The sequence below is a fragment of the Crocodylus porosus genome, unplaced genomic scaffold (assembly GCF_001723895.1).
Source record: "Crocodylus porosus isolate Cpor-Errol unplaced genomic scaffold, CroPor_comp1, whole genome shotgun sequence".
Taxonomy (NCBI): Eukaryota; Metazoa; Chordata; order Crocodylia; family Crocodylidae; genus Crocodylus; species Crocodylus porosus.
In genome coordinates, this window is record NW_017728923.1 from 1156895 (window position 1) to 1167667 (window position 10773).

Sequence of the window (10773 nt, forward strand, 5' to 3'; positions counted from 1 at the left end):
ATTCTTTCCTGCCATGGCAGGAGGTCGGACTTGATGATCTGCTCAGGTCCCTTCCGACTCTAGAAACTATGAAACGTAGCTATATTACTTGTCTATAATTGAGTACTTTACTGTACAAAATTCTGGGCTATTTTTTATGAAAGTAGGGTATCAGGCCTTGGTTCAGGAACCAATTCCCCATTTATAACATTGTTTCCTATGGGAAAATCAGTTCCGAGCTACAATGTTTTGACTTGAGACACAGTTTCCAGGAACCAATTGCGTTGTAAGTCCAAGGACTGCCTGTAGTCAATGCTTTTTTCACCTGTTTTCACAGGCAAGGTCAGCTCCCAAACTATTGCACCTATCACCTGGGGAGAAGGTGAGCAGCCAACAGTGGCAAAAGAACAGGTTACGGACTATTTAGAAAAGCTGGATGTGTACAAGTCCATGGGGCCGGATGTGGTGCACCTGAGGATGCCAAGGGAGTTGGCCGATGTGACTGCCAAGCCGCTGGCCATCATCTTTTCAAACTCATGGTGACTGGGAGATGTCCTAGATGATTGAAAAAAGGAAAATATATAGTGCCCATCTTTAAGAAAGGGAAGGAGGAGGAACCAGGGAACTACAGACCAGTCAGCCTCACCTGAGTCCCTGGAAAAAACATAAAGCAGGTCCTCAAGGAATCCATTTCTAAGCACTGGAGGAGAAGTTGATTAGGAACAGTCAGCACGGATTCACCAAGGGCAAGTCACGCCTGACTAACCTGATTGTCTTCTATGACGGGGTGACTGGCTGTGTGGATGTGGGGGGGGCGCAACAAAATGGTGAGGGGGCTAGGGAACATGACTTATGAGAGGCTGAGGGAACTGGGCTTATTTAGTCTGAAGAAGAAAAGACCGGGGGGTGGGGGATTTAATAGCAGCCTTTAACTCTACCTGAAGGGTGGTTCCAAAGAGGATGGAGCTAAACTGTTTTCAGTGGTGGCAGATGACAGAACAAAGAATAATGGTGTCAAGTTGCAACAATGGAAGTTTAAGTTAAATATTAGGATTTTTTTTTTCACAAGGAGGGTAGTAAAACACTGGAACAGGTTACCCAGAGAGGTTGTGGACTCTCCATCTTTGGAGGTTTTTAAGACCCAGCTAGACAAACCTTTGGCTGGAATACTCCAGTTGGGGATGGTGCTGTTTTGAGCAGGGGTTTGGACTAGATGACCTCCTGGAGGTCCCTTCCAACCCCATGAGTCACTAGAGATCCATCCCCGGGTTAGCAAGCTGCTCTGAGCTCCTCTTTATAAAGCAGTGAGTAGGACGGAGAGCCAACTTGCAGCACTGAGTACAACTCCACTGCCTGTGTCCTCCAGCTCAGCCATTCCAGTGTGACCATCCTCTTTGGGTTGTACATTGTTCACAAGGATAAAAACACACCATTTTACCTCAACATTTTCAAATTGTGTTGTGCGAGTTGCAGCTGGAAAATACTGTCCTGCCTGCAACCCATTACACCACTCCCCATTCAGGAGTTCACCTGGAAACATGCTCTTGCTCACACAACCACCCTTCTTGCACTCAGAGCTGCCTGGGGTGCTGCACAGTAGGTTGGCATGGAATGCATTACAGCCACAACCTACACACCAAGCCTTGGAAGTTCAGCCCTCAATGCCCCCTTCCTCTGCACTCACTACTCTAACTTCCCAGTTGTGCTCCCAACACATGCACTTAGAACATACCATCTGTAGGCATCCAGTCCAATGACAGCCAGGCTGCAAGTTTTTGTGGAGGGGGCCTCCAGATCATCCAAAGGTAACACCTTGCTGAGATCAGGCCTGCTGTCTGATGGAGCACTGCTTAGACTCTGAAACAAAACAAACCAAATCAGCTGTAGACCTGTCAGATCAGCTTTTCCTCCTCTGTGAGAGTTCTGCCAGGTCAGTCTAGTCAGTGGAAGAAGGTTGGAACTGTGGCACATTGGCCTTCATTTCACAGCTATGATCTATTTTTGGCTGCAGGATTGCAAGGCTCTTGTGTCCTTTTTGCCTGCCACATGCTATACCCAGCCTAATTCCAGCTGTTCCTCCTGGCTCACCTTTTCACTTACTGATCCATCAGTGATCTCCCTTTGAATGCTGACTGCTCCAGTCTAGCCTTTCATTTTCTACTGCATCTGTCTGAATGGAACTGCCACCTCCTCAGGGTGGGAGCCTTGTCTTCCTAGGTATATATAAATAAAATGCCATGTGGGTCTGCATCAAGTTCTAATTAACTGTAAATGTGTTAATTTCAAAACTGTGTTTCTCCCAAATTGTATGTGCTTTAAACACTTCCTTAATGAAAATATTAAAGGCATCCTCCAGGTGTAAACACAAAGCACAGGAGACAGGTCTGGACTGTCTTATGACCTCTTAGATAATAAAATGTTCCGTCCCAAATTTAAATCATGAGGCAGGACTTCTGCCCCTGGCCAGGGGGCATGCTAAGCTCACTCAGACCTGAGAGGCCTTCTCTTTTTTGTGTGCATTCTGAAATACTCATCTACCTGAAACCTCAGTAATTTACTAGTGGGTTTGGACTAGTGCCCCCTGTTCAAAAGGAACTGTGTGGACCCTGCTTAACAGCTTACACTACCTGAAGTACAGAAAAGAGACGCTTGAGAAAGTCCCTCGGATCTACCAGCACCAGCACCTCTTTTTCCTCTTCAGACTTCATTGTGGGACCATCCTAGGGGAATAAAAACAACTTCTAGTGGGACCTCTTCAGTCCTGAAATGTGCCCAAGGGTCCCAGCCTTGAAAGACCATCTACAATAGACAGGATTAATTTTTGCAGTGCAGTGGGCTGAAGTTAGCTTGCTAAAGCTGCATGGCTTAATTATAAGACAACTGCACAAAAACAGGGAGCAATGAAGTTGTAGAAATGAGGTTGGCAATGGATACGATCAGACAATGAAAAACCCACCAACCCAGGTATAAAACATTCAGGATGTTTTTTTCTGTATCTGCATTACAGGATCACATAACACAGCTCATTGCAAACAACAGCCAATTACCCATGGAGAAGATGGCCCAGATCCCCATGGGACAGCAAACAGGAAGCTCATATAGCAGGGGTGGGGAAAAATGCGGCCTGTGGGCCAGATGCAGTCTGCCAGGCCGTTCTATCTGGTCTGCAGGGCCCCTGAAAAAACTAGAAAATGAATATTTGTCTGCCCGACTGCCTGTTATGCGGCCCTCAATGGCTTTCCAAAACTCAGTAAGCGGCCCTCCGCTCAAAATTGCCCACCCCTGCCATACAGCATCACTGATGTCCACAGCCTTGTTAAGTCATACAACCATCAAGTGTTTCCATTTCATGGGCTCTCCCACAACAGCTCCAAAATGGTTAAAAGGTAACTTGGACAGCAAGGCTTCATTTCACAGAAACAACCATAACGAAGGCCTGACCTCACTCCCACAAACCTGAAGGCCCCAGAGTAGGGAGGAGGGAAAAATAACCTACTTATGCCAGTCATCTCATGTTAATTTCTTCACAGGTTTCTTATTTCTAGCTTTGATGGCATTTTGGATTAGATGCAAAAGAAAAGGTAAGCACTTTCCCTAGGATTTCCAATTAGTTATGTTCAGAAACAGCCATCGGTCTTTCCAAGCAGATCAGATTTTATTCAGCAACAAGGGAGCCCGCAGCAGGCCTGGTCTGCCACTCTAGCAGTGAAGTTCGTGGCTCTCACAACATGCTTCCCAGACCCAGCATTTGCTCTAGAATTTTTTTTCCAGCTAGTAATTTGAAACCTCTGCCATTATCTGTGACTCAGACTGGCTTTGATCCTGAGCTTCAAGATCCAGGTTGAATCTTGCAGGGATCCTTTGACCCTAACTGACTTCCTGCCCCTTGGGCAGGGGCTGAATCCAATAATCTTATAAGATCCCTTCCAGCTCTAATGTCATTCCCTGAGTCAACAGCAGTTGTATAACCTGTACTTCTGAGGTCACTCCATGGTCCAGTTGAGAATGACCACCGAAAATGTCAGGTCTAATACTTAAAGCAATTCATAACTCTTCCCCCGACCCTAGCTGTTGTCAGTTTACAAGACACGTGAGGAAGCCCTCAGAGAAGTGAGGATAGAGTGGATTCTGATGCTCACTGTACTGGATAAACTGTGAGGCACATTTCTCCTCCAGGTTATACTGCAGGGCACAGCCTGAGGGTCAATGTAGTAGCTACACTCCAAGGAACTCAAAGCTTCAATCAAGGCATCTGATCCAGGATCTTCCAGAAGACCTAAGGGAAGGGAGAAAACCAGCGAGGTATGGTGAGAGGGAGGAAAGTATCAATACAGACCAACTTTATCAGTATTTATAATAAAGAGCAACTAAACCCCACACAAAAGAAAGGGTTTGGGCCACAACTATTATTTCAAGCCTGAACAGTGAATATTAAGCTCTGGACATAGCAGGCTGTATGTCAACCAGACTAGGGCACAGGGAAGTTTACAATGCACTATTAATTACCAGAAGCCCAGCTAGGAACACTTCATGTTGGCTGACACATTACATTACAAAGCCTTAGTTACAGTTGTTTCTAATTTTGCCAAATTTAAATTGCCTGGGCTAAAATGTTTCAAGTCAGGTGTCTGCCTTAGGCTGTATACATCTAGGGAATTCAGCAAAATGATTTAACTTCTTCCAAGACTAAGATCAGGGAAAAATACAGTTTTCCTAAAAATGTTTACCATTGTGGAGTAATAATGCTCCTGTGCTTTGTCACGAGGACTTGAGAATTGGATATATGGACATGCAGGTATCATGGAGTCACCTTTTGTTGCCCCTGTGAATATTCACCCAAATGTGGCTAAGTTGTAGCCCTCTGAAAGGGGAAAAAAACCCAGTTTGCACATGCTCAGGAGAGATGCGTTTACATTTGACAGGGGGAGATGAGGGCTTGGGGCCATGAACAAGAAATGGGCTGAGGCTGCAGGGTTGAAGAAATATGGTCAGCAGCTGTGAAACAGCATCAGGGACAGGGGTTACTAGATGAGGAACAGAGAAAAGCTGGAGAGAACATGGACAAAATGTCCACTGAAGTACATTCACCTACAGAACCTGGCACTGGACCATTCTCCCCGAACCTCAGCCTTCTCGGGGTGGCAAGTCGGCCAATTGACTGCATATTTTTTGACTGGTCAAAGCTAGGTCAAATATTGTAAGGCTTTCTGTGATTATAGCAACTAGGGATTCAAGTACTGTATACCAAATTAGCTGTTGAAACTGTTTCAATTGTATTGGTCAACTGTTTAACTGATAACACATCCCTACTATAGAGGACTGGGGGGCATGGGCTGCATGTAGGGGGTGCACTGCAGAGACCTGAGGCCCTTGATTGAACTGACCTTCAGTACATGTTTTTAATTTTATGGGCAGTGTTTTTTTTGTAGTTTTCTTGATAGAAATATTATTTTTTAATGTTTTTGACACTTGAGGGAAAATTTGTGCTTTTTCTGTGTTTAGTTTTCTGCAAAAGATTTAATTCTAAAATAAATTTATTCCAACATTATGTAAGAAATTACTGCTTTTCAAAGTAAATAAACAAAATAATATTATTTGACAATTTTTTACCAATATTTGACTGGTCAAGTGACCAAATTTATTTGACTGGTCAGATACCCAACCCTACAGCATTCCTTTGCTGCCTTCAAAACAGTAGCTGTTAAACTCTGACAAAATGTGTCTAATTCTTCCTTTAGGGACTGATCCACATAGGGGATAGCCTTCTACGGCTGTCACTTACTGCATTAGGCCAAGCAGCAGAAGACTGTGCTGTGAATCTAAAGCTTGCAACACTTTGTGTTTTTTAAATACTTTAAACACAATAAAGATTTATTTAAAACCTACAGTAAAAAGTAGGTTAAGTCATTAATTGAATGCTTAAAAAGTGGGAAATTCCAGGATTAAGCATGCAACCTTATTTAATTTCCCTTGCACGTATATGCATTTTGATAGTTAGACAATCACACACTTAGTTTTCCCACTCCATTATGCTACAGCATGCAAAGCCTTAGTCACAAGTCATCTTACTCTTCTGAGCAGAATTATTCCCTGAATTAAGAGTTGCAGGATCCACCTCATACAACATATAGCACCAATGAAATGCAACCCATTCTGGGGAAGAGGACAATCAGCTAAACCATGTTATGTTGCAGAAGAGTAGGAGCAGAGAGCAATCTGTAAAGCTGAGGTGAGTGAAAACCCTTAACTACACTGAGGTAAACTTGGAAACTGGAATGAACAAAGCTCTGTCAAGCAAAGCAGGGAACAATTCTTCACAGATGTTAAGGTGGGTGATCTGCAGCTCATTCCTACATCTATTTCTGTGAGGATAATGACTACACATTTTAAGTTAGCTGCCCTGCTAAAGAGATTATTGAAATCTTTAGATGCTAGTACAAACAGACAGCACAGTTAGAAGCATTTCAGAACTCAGTGTTACATCCAAGCCATGGTACAGCTCTCTAAGTGCACTGAACAGAGCTTGATCCAAGGCAACATTGTGGGAAATTAGCTGAGATTATCTGAAGAATTCCATCCTGTCAGAGAACGAGAATAGGATTGAACAGGAAACGTGCAGCCTCAGATAACTAGCCAGGCATAATATTTCAGAAGTTAACATTTCTGTACACAGCTTCTCAGAAATGGACTTGCATGACAGGCAATCAGCTCTGAGCCTAGTTTTCTGCCCCAGCTCTTTGATAGTCCATGCCTTACGATGCTGAACTTACCAAATAGCATGGAGTGTCCACGCCTCATGACCTGAGACTAAAAATAGTTACCATAATCTGAGTTCGCATCCCTCTTTGCTAACCAAAGCACCACAGAAGCAAAACATGCTGTGAACTTTGATATATTAATTTTAAAAAGAAATGTAATCCTTGCACATTTCTCAACATTAACACACCTAAGAAAGCCACTTCCATCAAAGCTGACATTCATGAAGAGTTGATGATTACTATAACCTACCAATTTACACTTTTATAATGCAGCATGGTCCCCTTACTTGGTGTTCTCTCATGTATTTTAACAAACTACTCCCAGTCCTTGCAGCAGCAGGACACCAACAGTACTCTTGTCCCCCGCGGCCTGTGGCCAGTTAGTGTGACCTACATGTTTTTTGTCATTGTCCCCAACAGCTGGCAAGTGGATGGCTTGTGGAGTTTTGCTTGAAATATGCTTGGAATAGGACACATGCATAGGATGGTTTATGTAAGGATACCCTCATCTTGAACAGGAGGCAGGACTAGGTGGCCTCCCGAGGTCCCTTCCAACCATTTTCTCGGATTCTATAACGTCTGCCAGCTGATCACTTCCAAGTGCTTTCTACACATTAATTAACCCCTTCCAGGCTCATGCACGATGAAAAAAAGTACCACCTTTCCCCACCCCACTGACTCAGGGGGAGGCTGGAGCCCAGAGAAGCCCAAGTCCTCAGCGCCTGTGGCTGTCACCAGGGCGAGCACCTGCTCTTCAGCCCGAGCCCACGGAGCCGGGAGCGGGGCCCGGACAAGCGGCTGCAAAGCGCGCGGAACCGGCAGCGCGGGGCCCGGGGCCGCTGGTCGAGGTGCCGAGGCGCTGCTCCCGGGGCCCACCTGGGTGCACGCACACGGCCACGTGCTTCAGGCACTGCTCGGGCCGCAGGAGCCGCAGGGCCTGGGCCGTCTCCCGGCGCTGCCGCTTCTCCAGCGCGTCCTGCTCCTTCTTCCGCGCCCTGTCCGCCCTCTGCTGCTCCCTGCCGAGCCCCCTGGCCCCCGGGCTCCTCGTCTTCCGCCGCCTGCTGCGGCTCGGGCAGGGCGCGGGGTCCCGCGGGGGCATCGGCGCACGGAGGGACCCGCCCTGCGTCTCCTCGCGGCGGCTAGGGGCCGCCCTGGCCGGGGGGGCCTCGGCGTCGCTGTCCGAATCCGAGACCTCCCAGGCGGCGGCGGCTCGTCTGGCGGCCGCAGTCCCGGTCCCGCCCCCGCCCGCCTCGTGCCAGTGCTCCGCCATGGGCTCCCGTGGCCGCCGGCACCCGGGGGCGGGGCGACGCAAGAGTCCCCCCACTTCCGCCTGGTGCAGCCACTTACCCGCCCCGCGCGCACGCCCTGCCCCCCCACTTCCGCCCGACGAGGCCGCCGCGTAACCCCGCGCCCTGGGCCAGGCACGCGCGTGTCCGCGACGGTCGAGTTTCTTGTGACCCCCGGAAGCGGTGCCGCCGCCGCCAGAGCTGCTCCGCGCGTGGCCGGGCCGCCGCCGCCGCCGCCACCATGGGCCGCAAGAAGCTGCACCGGCCGATCGCGGCCATGGCCAAGAAGGTCCGCGAATACCGGGCGCTGAAGAACCGGCCGCGCGACTCGCAGCGCTTCGCCCTGGACTACGAGACCATGAGGCGGCCGTTCAGCGGGAAGCGCCTGCCCGTGCTGGCCTGGGAGGACGCGCGCAACGAGAGCCGCCTCTTCACACTGCTCTCCCGCCTGCCCCTCTTCGGCATAGGCCGCATGGTCACGCGCAAGTCCTGGCTGTGGCAGTACGAAGAACCCTGCTACTGGCTCGTCACCAAGGTCTGCGCGGATTACACGGCCGAGGTGAGTCCTCGCCTGGCCGCTGGGCCGCTGCAGGATCTGGCTCCCAAATCCCCGTGGCGCTCTAAGTCGGGCCTTTCAGGTTTGGCTGTGCACTGCATTGTCTCCTGGGGAGTCCTGTGTAGCAGGGGACACTAGGAGCCACCTGCCCTGCTCTTCAGAGCAGTGATTGTGGTGCCTGGAACACAGATTGTAAAACAGATCCTGCGAACAGTGCTGCACTGTCTAGACCACTGCTAAATGAGAGGCACAGAGCGATTTGGTCATGGTGTGAGAATAGCAGCAGGCCTTGCCCTTAACAGGTGCTCAGGTTGCAGCTTTGGGCCTCGCCTCTCCCAAAGCAGGCTGTGCTTCTGCGCTAGATGATGAGGCTGTTTAGAGAGCTTGTCCTCGTTGCGAGTGGGAAGGCTTCTTTACCTAATCACAGTGAATTGTCATGTGTTTTCTTTCCAGAATTTGGATCACGGAAAAGCCTGGGGATACCTGACATTCAGAGGTAATGAAGAACTTGCCCTATGTCTCTCAAGCAAGATTAGAGAAAACAGTTATGCCCCAAACCAGGGAATAAAGTGGAAAGGAGAAAAGACGGTTATGGTTTTACAACTACTAACTGTCCTTCTCAGCCCACTAACTGGACAAAGGAGGAAAATCCCCATGGCATGATTTTACGAGGAAGTGCAATAATTTATGTAATTTCAAGGTAGTCTGGAAAAAGCCACAGAGATTGTACCATAATGAACAATGTCCGGCTGGCAGGGAAATGGATGACTTGGCAATTGGTTCTTTTCCATCTCTGAATTTTATCATAGCTAATTTCAGTGGATAAACACATTTGATGTTTCTGCTTAGGTGGATAGCAGTGCTATTTGCAGTGTCATCACTGGGGTACAGAAGTAATATTTCATTGCGATCAATGGGGAAATTCTCTTCTCTCCATGCTGTTTTAAATCCTGTATGGAGTGCATCCTTTATCAGTTAAGCTTGCACTTCAGTACTGTCGCATTGTTCATTTGAGGGTCTCACAGTGTTTCTCTTAAACATTAAACTCCCCAACATTTCTGCAGAGTGGAGAAGTTGAGGAGCTAGATGTCTGAGGAAGTCACCTGCAAAGTCAGGACTGCAACACAGTTGCCCTGTCCATTAGTTCCCCTTGCTTCTTGTTTATACCTGGAATGAGAGTAGAGTATATACTAGTGGTAGATACAGTGTAAGTGGCAAAATACCCAGTGCCATTCCAAACTGGAGACTCCTCTATATGCTTATATAGTTTGACGGTGTTAATTACTAATTCATTATCGTCTTCCCTCAGGCAAGGCAGAAAATGAAGTAAAAGAGATTGACAAGGTCATGTACCATGACTGGCGTTTGGTGCCCAAACATGAGGAAGAGGACTTCAAGAAATTTACCCCAGTGCCAGAAGAAACTATCCGGTTTGTGCCATATCCACCTCTGCTCAGAGCCATGATCTTTGCTCAGAGGCAGAAGGAAGGAAAACTGAACACAGAGGAGCCGATGCTTGATCTGGAAAGAGGGATCTCCAGAACAGACTCCACTGAAAATGTCAAGAGAGCTGAAGGGACACCAGTGTGAAGGTAGTGTTGAGTGACTGAGTATGGTGCTCCTAGGACTCTTAATCGCCAACTGATCTCCTTAATGTAGGAAGTGATTCCATAAGCCACAGGCATGTTTCTGGTTTATCAAGTGTCAGCGCCTCAGTTTCTCTTCCTATTCTTGGCGTGTGCCAGTGTACACATTTCTTACATGTATTTGGAAAGATGCAGACAAGCTTAGGATTCTTGGTAATCTCTGTAGAGCATCTTCTCTGTTCTCTGCATTTGTTTTACAGCTCCTATGCTCTGGGCTGTATCTATCATGGCACAATTCCCTTTAGAGCCCACCTCTGAGACTTAAAAAAGGACACTGTCAAGTTGATTAGATCCCCAAATCAATGTAAAAGCACAGTCAAGTGCCTATAAGAAGTCACCGTCTTGCTCCAGAGAGTGAGCTCCTGCATGTATGAGTCCTGTTTGTTTCTCCCCATCTGATTTTTTCTGCAGCACAGACATGAGAAAACAAGTTAGGTTCTCTTTTGGCTTGTTTGTTAGACCATCAAAACGGTTAAACTAAGTGCTAGCTGCAAAATGTAGTCTCACCAGCTGAGGGCATTGCTTCAGCTGCATCTCCACCAAACCCA

At 47.6% G+C, this 10773-nt stretch overlaps 2 protein-coding genes across 3 annotated transcripts in view; one reads left to right on the top strand and one right to left on the bottom strand.

Moving 5' to 3' along the window:
* Window positions 1–8026, bottom strand: part of EME2 (essential meiotic structure-specific endonuclease subunit 2) — a 15701-nt gene extending 7675 nt beyond the window's left edge. For both annotated transcript variants that reach the window (XM_019539870.1, XM_019539871.1), the window contains exons 1-4: window positions 7614–8026; window positions 4119–4255; window positions 2607–2699; window positions 1712–1836 (exon numbers count right to left, since the gene is read on the bottom strand). In XM_019539870.1, the coding sequence (XP_019395415.1) occupies window positions 1712–1836; window positions 2607–2699; window positions 4119–4255; window positions 7614–8007 (749 nt within the window). In that variant the 5' untranslated portion in view covers window positions 8008–8026. The remainder of the gene's footprint in view (window positions 1–1711; window positions 1837–2606; window positions 2700–4118; window positions 4256–7613) is intronic.
* A 129-nt stretch (window positions 8027–8155) lies between these two features.
* Window positions 8156–10575, top strand: MRPS34 (mitochondrial ribosomal protein S34). Its single transcript, XM_019539877.1, has 3 exons — window positions 8156–8582; window positions 9033–9075; window positions 9889–10575. Exons 1-3 carry the CDS (start codon window positions 8265–8267, stop codon window positions 10167–10169), a joined length of 642 nt encoding a protein of 213 aa, XP_019395422.1. The 5' UTR covers window positions 8156–8264; the 3' UTR covers window positions 10170–10575.
* The last annotated feature ends 198 nt before the right edge of the window (window positions 10576–10773 follow it).

Bases quoted from the DNA above. Each gene is read 5' to 3' on its own strand.
- MRPS34 (XM_019539877.1), top strand. From the start codon at position 8,265: ATGGGCCGCAAGAAGCTGCACCGGCCGATCGCGGCCATGGCCAAGAAG. The intron at 8,583-9,032 runs GTGAGTCCTCGC...TTTTCTTTCCAG, and splicing joins GCGCGGATTACACGGCCGAG to AATTTGGATCACGGAAAAGC. The intron at 9,076-9,888 runs GTAATGAAGAAC...GTCTTCCCTCAG, and splicing joins GGGATACCTGACATTCAGAG to GCAAGGCAGAAAATGAAGTA.